At 41.6% G+C, this 20328-nt stretch overlaps 1 protein-coding gene across 2 annotated transcripts in view; it reads left to right on the plus strand.

Moving 5' to 3' along the window:
• DGKD (diacylglycerol kinase delta) overlaps window positions 1-20328 on the plus strand; it is a gene marked incomplete at its 5' end in the record, with an annotated part of 56718 nt that overhangs the window by 1611 nt on the left and 34779 nt on the right. The window contains 3 exons of one of the 2 annotated variants that reach the window (XM_080349422.1): window positions 11049-11075; window positions 13935-14045; window positions 14736-14816. In XM_080349422.1, coding sequence (XP_080205548.1) covers window positions 11049-11075; window positions 13935-14045; window positions 14736-14816 — 219 coding nt within the window. Of the gene's footprint in view, window positions 1-11048; window positions 11076-13934; window positions 14046-14735; window positions 14817-20328 lie in introns of those variants that run through there. The other variant, XM_080349421.1, reaches the window with a different exon arrangement.

Consider the following 20328-nt stretch of genomic DNA (forward strand, 5'->3'; position numbering starts at 1 on the left):
TTCCACCCTGATTCCCTTGGTCCAGTCAGATTTTACCCCTGTGTGGCTTGGTCTGCAACAATAATGCTGGTTTTAGGGGCAGTAACAGTATTCTGCAACTACAACTGTAGCTCCTCTGTATTGTTACTGTAGGAGAAAATGTGAAGATTTCCTTCAGCCTTAGGCTAGGAACCACCCATAGGGAGTTGCCCTCTTCTGTACTATTTTTACTATAGTGGCATGATTTTTCTTGGTAGCCCTTACGGTCCTCTATAACTTTTGGATTAGCGTGTGATATGTTTCTGCTTAGAAACACTAGATTAGTTATTTTCCTGCCATCACCTTCCTGTTGTCTCTGAAGCACGGGCAAGCTCGGTTGCTGTGTGGATGCAGGAGGCTTGGTCAGTGCTGACGCTGCTAGCTCGGTGTTGCTTATCTTCTATTCATAGCAAAGGAGAGTCAATGCCTCTGCATGGTGCAGTATCTGAAGCATTATTCATAGAGATTTTTTTTCTGCTGGCTAGTTTGTCCTGCTTTCAAATGCATAATGTATTATTATTCTGCTGCTCGTTGTTGTTTTGCTGCATTAGTCCCTGTTCTGAAAAGCCCTGTGGCAAAGTATGGTCATACGTGAGGACCTTGTGCTCACTTCAATGCACATGGTGGGGCTGCTTCCTTTGTCTGCTGAATGCTGCTGACACTGTCACTCACTTCTTGAGGCATTGAGGGTCTGGGCTGCATGAGTGAGATGGTTCTTTTGGCTGCAAGAGGAAACGGTGGAGCCCTCTAAATGGGTTGATGTTCAGTATCTCAAGCAGAGCTCAGCCGTGCTGTAGCACCAGGTGACCTGATCCCGTCTGTTGATCTTCTGTGAAAAAAATAGACCTTTTGAGATCTTTTCCCACACATGGGGTGCTGAATATAAGAAATTTGTCTTGCAGGAGATTGGATAAACCTTGTGATTTCTTAATACTACTTGTGGCAGGAGTGAGAAGGCAGGTAGGATGCCATAGTCTGAGTTAAATATCTACCTGGTGGTGTCTGTGATAAGAGCTGTGACTTTGTGACAGTGACTTTTTCAGTGCTGGACTGGGAACTCTTGGTTACAGCAGGGTGTTAGAGGTTCTAAGGTAAAAGGTGCATTTGATTTTACTTTTGTTTGAATATAGCAGAACATGTCCCCTGTCCCTCCTTAATCATTTGCCCTGTTTTACATCACTTCCTGCGTCAGCGTGGCTGAAAAAAGCCTAAACCAGCCACTTGTACTAAGCGAACATAAACATGTTAAGAACGAGGATTATAAACAGATATTGTCTACAGCTGTTATGCCTCCTGTGTGTTAATTTGCAGAAGACCTTCAACTAAACAGTGTCAAATTTTCCAAGTGAGCCCAGGTATTATGATATTAAGGACTGATTTGTTCTGTTGCTTGTTGATGTCTTTTTGTTTCATCATCATCTTTTCCGCGTGCTGCTGCGTGTGTACTTTTTCCTTGCCCTGAGGGCAAGGAGCAAAGAAAACTTTGTGAGTAATCATAGTTCTGATGAGATTTTGAAGAGCTTTCTTTCTCTATAAAGACAGACCTAATTCTGCATTTGTCTATTGAATGACAGAGTGCAGGATACTGTAAGCTGTAGAAGCTGTTGGACAGGTCCATCAGAGTGACAGTAAGGGATGCAGGCAGACTTTTACTGTGCCCTGAGGATATAAGTCTCTTTAACCACATCTTTTGCTGTAGTTAGCTCAAGACCATGTCTGTGAGTGCAGTTAAATCAACACAGAAGCTTACAGTTATCACAACTTGAGTGCAAATCTGCTGTAGCCATGGAGTTCCTCTGAATTTGCTTGTTTGTCACAGTCACACTTTGAAGATATGTTTTCCTTCCTCTGGGCCTGTCATCTGTTTTCCCAAAAAACACTGTGAAATAAAGCTACTTGCTTACAAGGCCATAATAAAACTTCAACGAACTTGTTTCTGAGCCTGCAGTTTGCCCAACTGCATTTGACTGAAATATGTTGGCGTGATAGTACTGAGGGACGAACAGAATTCCTGGATATATAGGTACTGTGACTTTGATGTGGAATGTCTGAAGGCAAACCATAGGTAACATCTGTCCAGCTGAAAAATTTGTCCCTGTGAAGATACAGGGCAAGGGAAGGAGGAGTGGAAAACAAAGAGTTTGGAAAGTGAAGTTCTATGTTTTAAAGTAGTTATTAGTTTTCAACTAGAAATAATTTTTGAGGAAGCGGGGGAGGTATAAGAGAAGTATGTTTCACAGTCTCTTAATGATTATTATTGTGGGAAAAGAAAAAACCTCGTGTGATCAGGTATAGCTGGTACTGTAGCTGTTGTCTCACCTGGCAAACGTGTAGAGGCTGCATGGAGTGCTTGATCAGCCATTTTGAGACCTGTTGGACTTGTACGCACATTGGGCTTCATAGTACACTGCTTTGAGCCCCTCTCCTGGGCTCAGACTGGCATTGGTGCAGCTAGAGAAACTTGATCAATTAAGATAAAGGATCTCTGAGGATAGGAACTAGGAAAGATGAAATAAGAGAAGGTTGACATGTGTGAGGAGAGGCAACAGCAGGAGCCTTGCTCCCACCTTCCAAATAGTGTTGAGGACTCAGCTGGAATCAGCTGAAGTGGTAATGTCATCTCAGTTGTCACCTGGCTTGGATGAAGACACGTTAATATCTTGGGAGATGAGGGAGTGAAATGGAGGAACACTGCACCTTCTATGGGCTCTGCCAGTAAAGCAACTTCTTCCCTTGCACTTGACCTTTCATTGCAAGTGGCACATAATAAACCTCAGAAAGCAGGAGTGGGGGTGAATCGCCCATCTTCTCATTTTGTTCACCAGTTAGGTGTGATTTCCAGCATGCCAACTTTGGTATGTTGAGATCTTGGTTTGTTTACCAGACAGTAATTGAGCAGCGTCCTTGGGTGGCATCAGGAGGACTTCTTGTTTAGACTAATTTGGTCTAACTTCTGTTTACTTTTATGAGCATTTTCTCTGTAATATTTTAATTTTTATAACCATTTATCTATCGCCTTCAACTTTTAAAGACAATTTTGCAGTATATATTTCAATGGAGTTGCAAACAGAGTGAGCAGCTCTCCAAACTTTCTGGGATATTGGAAGCTGTCTAACTCCAGTAGGAAAGAGGTACCAGGTTAATTTATACCATGAAAAGCAGGAGAAATTAACTGGTACCAAGCTTTGTGATGCGATGGAGAGACTTTGTTCTGTATCTGAACCAGCGAGTTTCCGATTTGTGTGCTGTGTAGCAGTCTGTGGTGTAGATAAATTTTGCACTATGAGAGGTTGCGATTCTCTTTCTGATTACTAGCTTTGAGATCTGGGAGCCACCCTGAAGCCTACAGGCAAGAAAAAACAGGAGGAAGCAACATGTTTCTCCTCATTTTGGTGCAGGTTTCCAGAGCAGACGGAGTTCTCAAACAGGTGGTAATCAGTGTGAGCAACTGAAGAAAGCTCGTTTTGTTTCATCTTGTATTGCCTAATACATAAAATGTGCTTTTTATAGGTAAAGAAGTGTTGTTTTTCTTTTTGGAGGACAAAAGTTATAAAGTTTTCTCAGATGGGATTACAGTGAGGAAACCAAGCAGTTTGTTAGTTTGATACAAAGACTGAAAGAAGTATTAGATAAGGAGCAATGCATTGCAGTAAAAAGACAATATAAAAGAAATGTGCAACAAATGAGGAGGGAATTTTCAGGAACTTATGGCTGAATTCTTGTTCTGTCTGTGGCATGTTCCACTAAAACATATTGAAATGCCTATCTGGTTTTATTATGCTGCCTTCTAACAGGGTGTCTAAAAGAAGACATTTTAGGAACTTCACGTGTCGTGAATTTTAGTAGCTCGTGCTTTAATCCAAGTAGAAACTAGAAACTCTTAACTTTAAAAGAGAGGTAAATGTTGCAAAAGAGAAGTTCTTGTGATTGAATTGAAGCTGAACATCTCAAGCATGAGTTTAAGGACATGAGTTTTCTTGGATTAACACCACAGAATAGTTTCTTCTCTGACCACTAAGGAAAAAGGTAGAAATTTAGGCCACAGTACATGGCTGTAAAAATATTTTTGTCCCCTAGTTCAAGCTATGTTATGTTTTGCGTGCTCTTCAGGCTCATCCATTCTGACAAAATTTGGGAAGCCTCCCAGCGCTGTGTTACCAGTAGTGTACTGTAAGTTTGCCTCGCTGCTGGAGAGTTTTGGATGCTATGTGAAAGAAACAGCTGTTACTTCCTTTAAAAAAAAACACAACCAAACAAAAAACCAAAAAAACCCCTAACAAACCCCCAAAACAAAGCACAAAACCACACACACTTGTAGCTTTTCTCATTCCTTCTAACTATAGTTCAGGTTCCAGGAACTAAAGAGCTAACATTAAACTTCTGCATGTTTTGAGAACAAGGATTTACTTAGACCACATAGCCAAAATGTACATCACCAGGCTGGTAATTGTCCTCTCAAATAAGAGACAAAATAAAATTGGTGTTAAATATTTTTTTTCTTTTATAAAATAAAACTGATATTTAGAGTATTTCCCTCTACCCAAAACCTGTTGTTACCAAAAAAAAAAAAAAAAAGAAAGAAAAATCATTGATACTTTACTTTTTTGTAAATGAATTGTAAAGCAAAACCATAAATGAAGACTGTAAAAGGTATGTCTCCAGATGACCTGAATAGAAAATTCAGTATGCCATGTAAGACACTAAATAACTTTATCTTCTTTAATTAGAAATCCAGTGTGATTCTTTCTAAAATTGCACATATACCTGCATACTTAAGAGAAAGCAGAGGTGAAGAGAAAAACAGGTTTTTGTATTCCCCGTTTCCTTGAAAGCTTGTGGTTTACACAAGATAGTGTCACAGCAGCATCGGAAATTTCAGGGCAAAATAATGTCCAAGTGAAAAGCATCTTCCTCTTAGAAGATGTTTTTTCAAGGTTTTAAATGCACGAACCACTATTTAAAGGATTTTTTTATTAACTCTCTGCTTAAACAATTAGTTCCCTGCTTTTTCCCCACTAAGCGGTTATTGCTTCTTGTTTCACTAAGGATTTGTGTGTCTTTTGAAGAAAGAAGTTGTTTCTGTTTGGTTCTGCAGCCCTGCATGACAGTTATCCAGGGACAGCTCAGCTTCAGGCAGGCAAGTTGCTGAGGCAGCAGCAGTGATTCACATCAGGTGCCATCTTCCATGGACCTTTCTTACTTGCTTTTTATATAAAACACTCTGGGAAGCAATAAGCTCTGCGGAACCATCCCTGTGCTTCTACAGGGTACAATGCTGTCTGCTGTCCCTGGGCTACACCTGGGCAGAAACACAGTTACACAGAGATCCAAAGCCTGCTGCTCTCCTTTTTATCCAGAGAGGAAAAAACACAGCTTGCCTGGCTAAAAGATTGTACTGCTGAGTTAGGTAACTGATAGGTGATTACTCCATTTGGGTTTTAGAGGGAATATCTATTTCCTCACAGTCTCATTGCTAAGTTGGAAAGTTTTACATCTGATAGGTATTCTGGTGTTGTGGTTTGCTTTTTTTGAAAAAGGAAACGCTGTCTCGCTTACATAATGTTTGCATTGAGCACATTGCATTCGAGTCTTGCAAGTTTTAATAGATTTAACCATGTAATATTCTAGTGAGGAGAGGTGGTACCACCTCAGTTTCCCACGTGGGAAAGACAGAAGTGTGGCTGATAATATAGGGAGAGTGCATCGCCTGGTTTTCAAACTGCTCTCTGCTGAGGCAGGTCAGAGCACTCTTTTATAACATGTAGATCGATCAGTAAGGTTTTAATAAAAATCACTATTCTGGGAACTCACACCGGCTCCTTCTGTTCTGTTTGGCTGAAAGTTAACAAAACGGTGTTCCCAGGGCTGTACTAATCTTCCTTGTTGTTACTGGTGCTGATCGAGATGTCTTGGCATGGTCAAAGGTATTTGCAGGACGTTAAAACAGGGAAAATGGAAAAACAAATTAAAAACTTTGGAGTATCTTTAAGAACTATGTTAAATGGATGAGAAAAAAAAACTTTAAAGCATAGGTTGTTTAATACATAAATATGGAAAATCTGATAATGGCAATTGTTACAGATGAGATAAAAATAATTCTAAGATACCTTAAGTATTAATTAAATGGCCAAAGGCCAAAAGCTGCTTTCTGCTTTCAACAGTGGAATACCAGTTGGAGTAAAAGGATCAGGATTTGGCCCTACATGTACCAGCCGCTACCAAATAAGGCTCCTTGCAGAATTCAGTAGCAGAGTTGATGGGAATCCAGACACAGTGGGAGGAAGCTGCGTTGTTCTCTCAGCCTCCTCAACACAAGGGCAAAGGATTCAGTTTTCTTCCTCAAGGTATAACTTTCACTTTCCCATGTCCTGAAGTTCTCGTACCAGTACTTTCTGCTGGCTTTTCCTTTCTACTTGGCCAAGATCTCCATGACATTTAGCTGTATGGGAAGGATGGGGTGGTTATGATTGTGAGGATGAGATCCGCAGCTGTATTCTGGATGTGCTTTCCCTTACGTTCGCTGTTCTTGCAATAGCACCGATCGTGCCTTCCCAACCTGACACTCTCATATCAAATGGCCCTGACTTGCCACTATGGTAAGTGCCTGGGTCATTCTACCTGCTGCTGAAGTGGATGGGTGGGCTTAGTTGGGCAACAGTTCTTTTTGATAATAACTTGGCTCTCTCTAAATGAATAGAGTGTTATTTAAGCTCTAGTGACACAGGCTGTAGTGATAGAGGGTTTTGCATTCAATGCTGTGATTTGCAGCAAGGTTATATTGCTGCATTTCAGCAGCAGGATGCTGTGCTTCCAAGTTAATATGGGGAACTCTGGTGCCAATGTGTAGCTGTGAGACAGGGATATCTCAGAGCTGAAGGTTTCACAGTAGGTAATGTGTTTTGACATATTTTAATGTATGGGGAAAATGCCCTAAGGAAGGGATATAGTTGTGTATGTGTAATTTAAGATGGTAAAAAAAAATAACAGCATGTTTTTCATGTTTGTCCTTAAATGGATAAAGTTCATGCTTAATTAGTATCCTTTAAAATTTTATTCCATTCCAAAGTTTTCAGGTAGCTTTGGTTATCTCTGTGGATGAATCTGAGTCCTTATCTTCCAACTTTCTTGCAGTTTGCTGGGATGACTTGAGCTTCATGCTCAATTCTTGTGATAAATGTGTTTGGGAAGGATGCCTGGAGCCTATGGGAAGCATACTGAGGGCTTAAACAGTTAGCGTGCCAGGAGTTGTCCAGCTACTAACTCATCCTGAATCAGAGTGTACTGGTGTGTTTTTCATTCTCTCTTCTAAGTAGCTGACCAGAGTATTAATCTATTTTAAGTACTTTGCTTGTAGCTCTCTAACCAAGCTCATTTTACCAGGGAGCTGTGTGATGATATGCTGGTATGTTCTATTTCCTTTCTCATATTCATACAACCTTTCTGCGTGTTTTCAGCTTTGTTTTTTCTTGTTAATTTATCCACTTGAGGTTTAAGAGTGCTTGTTCCTTTTAGAAGAGAATCATTCACAATAATATCAGCTGAACGTGGTATTGAAAAGAATCTGGTTCAACGATCTGTTCGCTGTTTACTGGCTGCAGCACTGACTAATGAAGAATGAAGTGTTTATCTGTGCCAAGGCAGATTCTAATTCAAGTAGTTCCAGTAGTTTATTTGATACAAACTCCTGTTTTTCACTGCTGGTCCAGAGAGTAAACTTGGCATTTCCTGTTTCAGTGGTATCTCTGCTACAGATTGCTGCATGCTGCTCTGTATTCTGCTTCTTTTAGTCATTGCAGAGAGGCTGTACGGAGAGTTGTCGGCTGAGCTCGCCCCTGGGCTGTCGCTGGGCATGCAGAGTCCAGCTAATTCAGCAGAGCTGGAGGGTTAGAAAAGAGGGAGGATTGGGAGGATGGTTGTTAGGGGAGATTTTGCAGGCTTTCCCGTGTGGTTGTATAGAGTTCTGTGCTATAACCTGACATGGATGCTTCCTGGTTTATAAAGCATAGGTTGTTAAAATAAAGTGGTATTAAACAATGTACACTAAAAGCCTAGACAGTACCCTCTTCTTCCGTGGAGAGCTCGGCTTCTGTTTCTGGATCATTGACTCACAGACCTAGCTTCTATTTTGGCATTTGATTCCTATGGCTGACCTCTGATTTACTTTTATTTTTCCCATCTTCTGGAGTCCTTTTGTTGCAGTGGGTTCACATAATGTTTTATCCTTCTGATAGCAGTGGAAGAAATCTTAATGCAATTTTCACTTTTGCGAGAGCCAAATGCATTTAATGTAGAATTCCCAAAAAGGACTATACAGCCTGTAAATTCCTTGTGCTCCCATATAGATTTGTACAGCTCTCTGTGTCCCATAGTTAGAACTGCTCTACTAATCCAGATTTCCCCCCTCCAAGCTTCCTGGAGTTAATTTCCAGGGTGTGACCACTGTCTGGTGGAAGGATGTTGCTCTCGGATTAGCTTGTTAACCCCCAGCCTTTTGACCTTTCCTGTCTTATTCTGTGGGGTGGGTTAGATTTATTCCTGTAGTTTCTTTGTTACTGTATTTCATTTGATTTCTAAATAATTATTAGTTCTGTATATGTGACCACAAAGAGCTGTTATGGAACCAGCTACTAAAACTGTTTTACCTACAGCAAGGTACAACACTCCAGATCTGTATGTGCCCTAGCGTGGCAAGACAAACTTGCCATGTTTAAGTGGCTGCAGATCTACACCCATCTTTTTTGCCACAGCTTACCCAAAATCAGTGACTAGGTGAGGTTGCTTGGTCCCTGGGGATCAGCTGCCTGTAAAATTCCTTAGTAAGCATATATAAAGATAGCCTGTCAGTTCCACATACGCTTTTTCATTTTGTTATTTCCTTCTCTGTGCATTTGGTGCTTGCTTTAGTCAGTTATGTCTTGTTTGGCCTCAGCACCCTGCTTAAAGTTTTATAGTACATACAAATAAAAACAGTCTGTGCTCTGAAGTTTTTACATTCTGAAGACACATGGAAAACAGAGAAATCCAGATGCTGAGGACTTTGGTATTTGGGATTCTTTAGTTGCTGTTGAAATAGTTTTGAATTATTTTGCTTTTACCTCATATGAAGTTTTTTCTGCATTGGAAAGAAGTATTGGTGGAACAAAATCCTTGTTTCAGATATGCTGCACTGAATAACTGCCCCTAAGAATATGTCATGATCTCAGCTGTAAAATAGGTTGCATTGTTCTTCCTCTGTCTATATCGAACACAGTTTGGAGCCTCCCTATGCCAAAGGACACTTGCCAGCCTGACAGCTGGGTACGCTTGATAGTTGCCTTCAGTCTGGCTGGTAGGCTCTTGTTTTCCAGATTAGGAAATCAGTTTTATCAAGGACCCTACTTCCAAATGGGGCAAGAGGCTTGAGCTTCAGGAAGAGATGGGCTACTCCTGCGTTTGACGTAGTAAGCAGTACTATGTGAAGGAGAACAAGGGATGCAATCTGAAAGTAGCTGAAATCTGGCATGATCGTTCGTAACTTTTTACTAGAATCATTCATGTTATCAGTATAGACAGCATTTCATCTGTGTAGGCTGGCTGTGATCTCCTGATGTGGGTTGCTGGATACAGAGATACAAGTAATGCTGCAAAAAATATGACTGTATCTTGTTGGTTTTGTGAATGACTACGATTAATCATTTGGCTTCTTGTTTTTATGAGGTGAGACTCTGTGAAGGGGAAGCACAAAGGCATAAGGGTCTTCCTATTTTAAGTCCTTAATTTAAGTCCTCTGAGTTGTTTGAAACTGTTCCCGTTGAGGTTGGTGGCAAAACTTTTCTTTCATCAGTTCAGGATTATGCCTAAACCCCGTACCCGTTTTGACAGAAGAAATCTGAGAATGTATTATTTCTCTTCCTAAATGTCAAGTTTTAAAAGGGCATGAGTTGGGGGGAGGGTTGTGTATTGCTTGCTGTGAACTGAATTTTTTTCTGCAGGAAGTCGCTTTTCTTCAAGGCCAAAGATAAATAGTGAAATGCTAGAAATTTCCTAGACCCTGCCTTTCAGCTGTCTAATCGTGTTTGCAGAGACGCTTAAGACTCTCTGCTAAGAGCAGTGTTGCTTTATATTGTCAGTTGTTCAGTAATCTTTATTACGCTGTCTTGTAATATGATAAAAGGGGGTCGCTGTTGAAACTAGTAGCACATCATTTTAGGCTTGACCGAAGAAGATACTTCATTTTTTCGCAGCGTTGTCTGCCCATGGAGTGCTGTGCCACAGGACACCATGCTGGAGAGAAGCTGAGCTGGGATAGAAAGCAGTCTGGATAGTTCCATCACAAACAATTTTTATATTTATCCCTGATAGAATGCATGTAATCAAACCTCATGATGTTTTTCACAGCAGTAGCTTTTCTCATAGGATCCAATGTATGACACTAAAAATAGATTTACCTCCGTTTCTTTTTATGAGAGAAGTAATTTCACTTTTATCTTGATCAATTACATGGCTAGTAATCTGATAGGAGTAGATTTTCAATTTAAAAAGCTACAGAGAAGCTGATGAGCAGAAATAACTGTTCAGCTCCCCCCCTTTTTATTTCATTTGGTATCGCTTTGTTGTCAGGTCCTTTCCCCAGCTAGTTTTCTTGAGCTGCATTCCACTGCAAGTAGCAAGTCCTTTGGCTGTAAAATTAAAATAGAGGAGGAGAAAGGCAGCAATGTCTGAATCATTTTATAAAGTCATCTTGATCTTATCTGCAACCCTTTCCGCCCAAACCCACCAAACTCTTTTCTGAGCTGTTCTATAAATAGAAGAGCCTCTCTCGTGCAGAGATGGGCAGCTCTGAACCAGAGGCTTGTTTTCTTTCTCTGAGCAGAACGTGCACGCGAGAGCTCGCTTCTCACTGGCCTTTCATGTCTGAGTTATGTAGCTGTGAGGTTTTCTATAGATAGAGGCTGGCAAATGACACAAACTGCTACTTAGGGAGGGGCAAGGTGACCTCTAGGATTGTTGCCTTTTGGTTAAAAAAAAAAAGGGTTCTGTTTAAAAGAGGAATGGAGGAATGCACATCTTGTGCAGCGGTGAGTGAGTCCTGCCGAGGTGAGGGGAGCCGAGCGTGGCAGGCAGGAGCCGTGGGACCCGAGGGAAGGCAGAGACGATGTTTTGCTGTGAGTTACTGTTCTGCTGGGCTGGGCAGGAGGTGGAACGGCCAGAATTGCCGCTTAGCAAGCTGGGGGAGTGTGGGGCTCTGGCTGAGCCCAGTTTAGGCATATCTGTGAATGAGCATAGCAACAGAGCTCTGAAATCTCCTCCTGCAAGTTGCTATTTTTTGGTCTGGCTCTTGGCTGACTTGATATCTCCAGGCTTTGCATCCTGGGAGTCTTCTCCAGGATTTTAAATTTTTCTCTGACTTCAGTTTAGGGCTTTGCAGAGTTCAGTAGCTATTTTCTCTGTCTCATTTTTAATTATATGTGTTTTTGTCCAAGGAATGCAAAAGATCACTCCAAGTTTCTGTCTTAATCTGGAAAATCTCTTGCCACTTTCCCATTTTCTTCCCTGTAGAAAGTGAACTGCAGAAATGTGTGATTTCTTTAGCGTGGTAATTCAGGTGCTGTTGCTTTACATTTCTCTTTCATACTCAGATGCTGAAGGTTAAAGTAAGTAATGGAATAGACACACATGTATTTATATGTATTCTATCAGGGCTCCATGGAGTTGGGTAGTGCTGTTTGTTCCCCTTGGCAGATGGAGAAATGCTGAGTGAAAATTGCTTTACTGGGATCTCATAGAAAGTCGGTGGCAGAGTAGGAGCCTGCAAGTACCTTTCCTGGTTCCACGTGAGTGCCTTCAGCTCTGGGCTCACCTTTGGGGCCACTTCAGCAAGGGATACTGCTGGGTCAGTCTTTAAACTCCATTTTCTTTTACACTGAAGCTTCAGATTAAGATCATGGCTGAGTTTCAGATTTTTTCCATAGCACCAGCTCTGAGTTAGTTTAAAATCTTGTTTCTGGGTATCACTATACTGTGTTTAACTTCCGGACCCTAAAGCCGCTCCCAGATGCCTTATGGCTTCTTAAAGTGTATTTCTACTGCTGTGTCCCTGCTGTCTCTTGTCGAAAATGGTTGCCAAGATGTCTCAGAGGTGTGGGGAGCGGATGTGGGACACAGCCATTTTTTGATATGAAATTAGTCTTTAATTGTGCATTTTCATTATCTCTCTGCATTCTGCTGGAAATGCTGTGGTGTTCGGGGATGCCTGGAAAAGCTCTTTTAGAGTAGATGGGACCTCACAGCCTTTTATTTTTCCAGCATGGTGGAGGAAGGTATATAGTGGCTCCTGTGGCCAGCAACTCTTTTCCAGATTTGGGGTGTGTGGTAGCCTGTTCCTCCCCAGCTGATTTGTGAGCAGAGGCATCACCATGGTGGTCCAAGCACTGCAATCTCTTGGGCCAGTTTGAGGATGGCTCAATCCAGTAAGAGAGAAGCTTGTAGTGTCAGACGGATGTTTCTTCTTATAGTCAGCATTTTTTTCCAAGGGCTTTTTGAGGAGACTTTGAGCTTGGCAAGGGCTAGTGTGTGTGGAAAGTATTAAAATCTGCAGCTGTTTCAAAAAGGAAAGACCCACATTAGAAATATATATAGCATTTTAAAAGCAAGTTTAATGCCCTGGAAAGGATTTCTAAAATGAACTAAACCCTGTGGATCAGTAAGAGTATTTATTTTGTGCTCTGTAGTAGCCTGGCAGTGTACCTTTAACACTGTTCGTAAATTAATTGATAGTCATCGGTGACCTGACTCTGTTACAAGCCTGAGAGGGCTGGTAGGTTAAAGCTGTGTCATTTTCCTGGCATCGAGATACAGAATAACCTGTCTTACAAGATCGTCAGACCATTTGTTTCCTGTGTTTTAACTGTGTGTTTATCACATTGGGCTCTCAGCAAGAAGTGGGCTCCTGGGCGCTGTTTCTTGGGGTGAGAAGTAGGTTTCTCATGGTACTGAGACATGACGTAGCACTGTTGGCAGTGCCTGGGCAATACCTGCAGTCAGTAATTTGGGGCCGAGCCCTCAGCTCTGACTTTTCTATTTTTTGTCTTTCTAAGCTGCATTTTTTGAGATTATTTTCATGTAGCTGTTGGTATTTGAAATCTGTCCTCAGTGAAGGAATCAAATGTATTTGAAAAAGTTGAATGAAGTGCATGTGGATTAAATACATACCCCTACGTATGCCTAGTATGCAAGTGAGCATATGTGACTGCGTATGCTGGTATGTCGATCTACTTATAAAGCGGTTAAAGGAAAAAAAAAGGCAGTGTGCGTAGACAGTTTTGGCACTGCAGCCCTGGGAAATGGCAGCCAGCCAGAGAGTACTGAGACAGGGCCAAGACTATCTGAAGAATACCAAATGCTCAAGTTGGATGTAGCTCCTTCTTTCGCTCTAGTTTCACTCTTCACCCCGTGGGCCTGCAGTTTGCCAGCTCTCTGCTAGGTAGATGCTGATAATTGTGCAAGGCGGAACTGGAGATAGGGGCAGATATACTGTGGTGTGTATGTGCTTGTCATCTAATGCCAATTAAATGAAACTCACAATTATCCATGACTGAAATCTGGCCTCAGTGAGTTTAACTGTTGTGCTCCCGGAGTCGTTGTTAGACTTTGAAATGCTCATTCAGTCATAAGTTATTTATCTTTTTTGGTGTCATGATAGCACTGGAGACAAGGATAAAACCACAGCCCAGTGTGGATTATGTGTTGTGACAGTTTTAATCTTGTTAAATTTGCTTGCTTATGTTGAATGAATTTGTTAAGCACTTCCAGCAGAGGGCACTAAGATTATTCGTCTCAAACTCCAGTCTTTTTTGGTATGGGTATATAGTGGGAGAGCACAGAAGATGCCTGTAAGTAAAATGTATGCTTCATCCCCTCCCCTCCTTGTTTTGTAGACTGTCATAAAAGAGGGGATGCTCATGAAACAAACCAGCTCCTTCCAGCGCTGGAAGAGACGATATTTTAAGGTGCGAGGACGAACGCTCTACTATGCAAAAACTGCTAAGGTAAGGTCTTGACAATACGTGTAAGTCCAAGGGAAGAAAGTCAGTGGTGGAGCATTTGGAGGCAGATGGGTGTCTGTGAGAAGACAGTCCTTGCTAGAGAAAAGAGCATGTGCTCTGAAAGCACCTGTCTTTAGGTTTTGTAGCGACTAGAGGATCCCTGTGTTTTGTTTCACACTTGGAAATCCTTGTTTTTTAAGTAAAGCATTATGTGAACCTGTGATACTGATTTTTCCACATTTTTTCCCCCTTGTTGCATTTTAGTAGGGAATGAGCTCTGAATCAATAGAAACTGAAAAACAAGGGGGAAAATATGAATGAAAAGAGGAAATCGAGGAGATAAGCAAGGCTAGAGTTTATCAAATCAGAGCTGCCATGCATCTGGTTTAGTACGTTGACAGTCATCTAGATATAAATCTGTCTGCTTTTACAGAAACAAAGCCTACGTTTAAAAATAATCTCGTAATAAAAAGAAAGTCATCGTTTTCACTGACTGAAAACAGGCAAGTGTGAACACCACTGTATGGAGCAAGACTTTGAAGTTGTTCATGTTGTTGGTGCTGGGCCTTTCCTTGAGATCACAAAAGGCTGTGATGGAGCGTGCTAGGCAGGCAGACAGGCACATCCCTTCAGGTCTGCTGCATCTGCATTGGATTCACTGACTCACTGGATTTTTGAATTTTTTCTTTACAGTCCATTATCTTTGATGAGGTGGATCTGACAGATGCCAGTGTGGCAGAATCCAGCACTAAGAATGTCAACAACAGCTTCACGGTAGGATTTTTTTTTTTCATTATTTACTATTCTTCTTGAGTCTTTCCCTTACATCCCTTCTCTTTTGCAGAGGTAAAACATGTGAACAGTCTTCACAGCCTCTTTCACTAAAAAAAAAAAAAAAAAAGAGAGAGAGAAAAATCATAAACTTCTTTTTCCTCACAGTAGTCGTAAGTCATCTCTGTGCACATGGGAAATTCCTTGGATTACTATGTATAGTGCTAAAACTTTGCATTTAGGGATTTTTTTTTCCGATAAGCTGGGAGGGTTTGATAGAATCCATTTAGACAGGGGGACAGAAAAATTTGTTTTGCTGAGGGTGTTAGGGGTGATGTTGGTGTTTATGTTGGAGACTTTGCTAAAGGAATTTATTTTTCCCTTTGGGCCTTAAAATATGTAAACTTCTACTCTAATTCATTTGTATGTGGCTGTATGTATGTTTATATATGCAGACTATATATAGTGGCAAGGTGAAGAGGGGAGCAGTCGGGTGGAGGGAGGAAGCTGATTCTGCAGGATGGTGACTGAGCAGTGTGCCTTGCTGTGCAGCAGTGATGACCCACCACTTTCAACTTCTATTGAAGGTGGTTTCTGTGATGTAGCTGGAGCTTTTTGCTTTGCCTGAGCAGCTACGGGATCCACCCTATGCCCAGATGAAACCCCAGTGCTGTCTCAAAAATTTGAAAATCCTTTCTATATTGATAACTGGACAAGTAGGAGGTTCCATCTGGGTCTAACAGTAAATAATTGGTATCAGATGTCAGTGTGTGTGCACAGAGGGAATGGTTGTGCAGTGATTTCAGTAGGAGATACATTTTGAGGAATGTGAAGTTATTTACCTTTTAATAAAGCATTTTCTCTTGGGTGTTGCTTCAGTTATCCCATATGTAAATAAAGACTGATTTGTCAGGTAAGCAAATGTACTGTTAGTGTTTTGCTTATTGTTATAGTTGGGAGAGATCTAATCTCCATCAGAGACAGTGGATATCAGGACAGGCGGAATCAGTGTGTTTGTTCTCTCAGATTGCCCCATCTGCGTCTGACAGTGACGAGTTACTTCCATGACTGTGGTATCAGGCTCTGCCTGTCTCTGCCTTCCCTAGGAGTTGAAAAGTATAGAATTACTCTGACACTCAAATATCGGATACAGTTTGCACCGTCTGCAGCTGATTACTGTGTTATGGGCTTCAGGTAAACTTCAGGAAAAGCATCTCTCCTCTTAATTTTTGTCTGCTCTGTCTATCACAGCTTGCAGAGGGGTTTGACTATGGTTTACCATGAGCTATAAAAATACTAGACAATCAGAAGGTTGACAGGTCTTGCTGCTGTTTGGTCTGCCACATCACTACCGTCAGTGCTTTGGATTCCTTGCAGTCTTGCCATTTTCTATTGGTTTTCTCTGAGAGCTCTGGTTTCCCACTGTATCTGCCCAGCTCAGTTCCTTCCTAAAATTCAAAGTTCTTTGACGCAATTTTTACCTGTTTCAAATCAGTGGTCTCACTATTGTGTTTTTATCCTAAACTGGAAACATCCAACATTTAGTTTTGTATAGCAGATATTCTGGAGTTTTAGATGTTCTGGTTTTCTTTTTGTTTCTGTGTTTTCTTCAGTTGAGAACTGGTAGTTTTGTATTTATGAATGAGTGGTGTCTTTCTGAGGAAACTCATCCCCTGTCTGGGCATCTGTACTCCCTAATGGATAGATTCTGCAGGTCAGGTTGTGAATGACATTCCTAAGGTACTAACAAAGGAGGTGGGAAACAAAAACACTAAATAAACCACTTAGGAGCAATATGGATCCAAAACAAAGAGGTAATAAGGGGTGACCAGAGAGAAACTGGTGAAAGGGCAGTGAGGAGCGTGCGGAGGTGGCACCATGAGAGAAGAAAAACAGAGCATGGAGCTAGCAAGGTTATGTTGCATAAATAGAGGAATAGGGTTAAAAAATGTAGCTGCCAGTGAACCTTTTACATGGGACATAAGTCTGTCAGCTGATTTGTTTACTGTCAACAGACAAGAGAGAGGGAAAAGAGAGTATTGAGACACAGACTTCTTCCTCTAAAGAATAGCATAGTAATATGGGTTGCACTGTTGTTTACTTGGTTGGTCTCGCATAGATTTCTTCAATGAGTGAATCCTGTTTGCAATGGTTACAGTTTTCAGGACTGCTACCCAGAGTTAATGGATATGTGATTATAGAACGGGCCGGAAGAGTGTGCCTAGGGACATCTTTGAGATGAAGATGTTGTACAGCTTCATCCCCTGAGAGGTGTAAGGAAAAGCTTTATGTGTAACTATTGTTCCTTTAAGTCAGGTAGTGTGGCTGCAGTTATTCAGCAGGAAGCCTTTGGGAACAAATACAGCAGCCCCATGCCAGGCCTCCTTTTTTTCAAGAGGACTGTAGATATAATATTTGCTAGTTCTTTCAGATCTCTACCATCTCTGTCCTTCTAAGTCATATGTCTACAGGGTAAATTCTTTCGGGATGTCTGGGCTGTAAGTGACCGGTTCTTTCCATTTATGATCCCATAGTACCTCGTGTGTAGATCTCTCACCAGTGAGTTTTCCTAGGGCTGCTGTCTTTCACTGGACCTCAGAGAGGATCTGCTGTGGTACAAACTCAAAGATACTATGTTGTTCTGGTACTTCAGAGCCATTTATTACAAGAGGGTGGTCATCTTTTTGCTTGGATTCTTGCTATCAGCGTGTGTCCGCATTTGTACTCCTTATGAAATAGAAATCAGCAGAATTGAATGGGTGAGGTCAAAGCCTGACCCTGGCTTCTGAGTAGAGTTTTCCCAGCTATACTCTCAAAACCATTCGTGATTCTCAAAAGTAGATTGGGATCACACTGTGCACATTGGGTCTTCCCAGTGAGACTTCATCTGTTTCGACGAACAGTTTTTTTTTCTTGGATGTCACAGTAACTTAATTGATTGTTGTGCCTGTCTAATGCGTTAGCTTGCAGTTGCTCCAGGAGCATTAAAACAAAATATGTGATGAGCATGAGTTGAACCTGGAATAGTTTTTTCTCTAGATCGTGCCAGGAGATACTTCTTTCAGAATAACTGCTTTACCTGTGCCATGGATCTGAACCATCCAGCATGCCCGTTCTCCCATACGAAGCCTGTAAGGTTTGGGGGCACACCAGTCGCTCTGTCTGTTGCTCAGACCAACACTTTTCCACCACAGCTATCCCGAGTGTCTTTGAAAGGACTTTGGGTTGTCTCCTTATGCCCGTTTCTGTAAATGTTTGTGTGGTGAACAAATTCTTACTCCTCAGTTTGGTGTGTTGGCTAAGGTCAGCTCTGTTCTAGAAAGTGTCAGCTGAATTAAGTCTGATGCCTTCAATGCAATTGACATAGCTGATAGCGGTGAGTCCTTATCAGTTCATTGACCCATTCCTGCCTTGTGCAGGATTTGTATAAAGCTAAAGAAGAAAAAAAAATCTAAAATATATGTGCTTAAATACTAAAAAAACCCTACCTCTCATCAACAGGACAGGGCCTAGGAAGGACATGAGGTGTTTCCAGGTACATATATTGTGTTTCAATATGATTCTTAGATGGTGTTTTTGTGAAGATTTTTCAATTATTGCTAGCAAGTGGTGTTGTGGACTTTCACCCTCATTCACGTAACATAGATTACAACATTCACTTTCTTATTCAGACCTTTGAGATCCCAGAGGAGAAAGCTCCTCTCTGTGGAAGGAGATGTGGGTGGTTTGATTTCTTCTTTCTGATGCTTTAGTGGAAGGGAAGCTCAGTCAGAGCATGTTGTTGAGCGCCAGGAGCCATGCTGTTTTCTCCTGTCTGTAGTTAAAGGCTCTTCACTGGAAGAGGTGGAGCTTGAACTTCTGAGCTCCTGTAAACCCTTTTTTGTTGGGAAGTACCTCTCAGCCCAGCCACAGACAGGAAACAGCATATTATTACAGTCAGTGCCTGCCTCTCCTCTGCCGTCAGAAGGAAACTTATCCCAGCTCCTCCTTAAGCAGACAGCTAATCAAGCTTGTGGCAAGTGGAACATAGCTCAGAAAGGCTGACCACAGAGGAGACTAATCTTATTAACTGCATGTCAAGCCATCTCTTTAGGTTTTTTCCTGAGGGAGTAGGCTACTCTGGACACTACATTAGAGGAAGATTGAACGTGAAAGGTAAGAAAGTCTGAGTTTTCTGGACTGAGCCCTGAGAAAATTGGCACCTGTGCCAGTATAATAGATCAGCAGGATGTCAGGTTCTTTTGCTTCAAGTTCCTACTGTTCAGGTGTTCTCTCCTGTGTGGATTTATATAGATAAGTTCTCCAGAATCCAGGGTAAAGGGGAATGTGCTCTTGGAAATGCTGCACCCCTCAGTTAAGACCTGCTGTTGATTAACTGATGATTCACCCTGACCAATGTCACAGGAGAGAGGAAATGTTGAGATTAGAGTAATACCTCTCTTTCAGAGCACTTGCATGTCTGGAGGCAACAGTGGTTGTGGTAGGTTGAAGAACAGGGAACTGCTGGTGCTCCTGAGCAAGAGCATGTTGTCATCTCTGGGAAGCAGCGTGGATGTCGTTCTCCAGCCGTATGAAACTGTGAGGTGTGCTACATTTTCCGTTATTACCTCCTTGTTACTAAGTGCTGTCTGTGTTCAGCAGCAAAGGTGCCAGTTTTTGTCTTGTGCAATTTTATGTGACTGTCTGATCTCCTTCAGACTGTATATTTTTGTTGTGTTGTCCCAGGGCTTGTTGACGCTGTGGAGAAATAGCATGAATCTTCATTTTTGATGTAATTAACCTTTCCTAAAAACACAGGGCAAAGTTCTTGAACTTTAATAAAAGATGAAAGTGCTGAGGGTGCTTCCTCATGGTGAGAATATGTTGTTGATGTCTGCAAATTCATTTCACAATGAAGTGAAATTACGTTTGTCTTTTCTGTGATTTTGTGTAAAGTTAAATTTTTTATATTAGTGCTTTTAATGTGAAAGTATATCCTTTTTAGCAGAGAAGGCAGTGAAGTCCTCTCTGAAGTGTCTGGTTTTGAAAGAGTGAATAGAGCTGCTGAAGCTACACATCAGGCAGCAAGTCTGCTGCTCGTGTCGAGCGCAGGAGCTGAGTGTCTGTAAGGCACTGTTTGAACAAGAGGAGCTCAGATCAGAGGTTACTTGTGCTGGTTTGAAATATAAGCTTCGAGAAAGAGCATGTGACTTATTTTTATGAGGAGAGAGAATATAAGAACTTTTGTTACAAGCTGTTTGTAGAAAGTCAGACTTGGACTTGGAGCTTGGGCTGCTCCTTCATACACAGCTGTGGATTGCCTTGTTAAGATTTGGGGAAGGGGAAGGTTAAAAAGAGGGTCTCGTGAAAGACATGGTTCTTACCCCTTGCTTTTTAAAGTCTCTTCTCTAAATTGGCCAAAATTAGAGTGCACATTTGTAAGTCAGGCTTTGCTGGGGGTTGTTGGCTCTTCCACACCCATGTGTGTACACGTTGAGGAACTGTACACTCTGCTAGTGCTCTTACTCTGTTTATA

The sequence above is a fragment of the Nesoenas mayeri genome (genome assembly GCF_963082525.1).
Source record: "Nesoenas mayeri genome assembly, chromosome: 9".
Lineage (NCBI taxonomy): Eukaryota > Metazoa > Chordata > Aves > Columbiformes > Columbidae > Nesoenas > Nesoenas mayeri.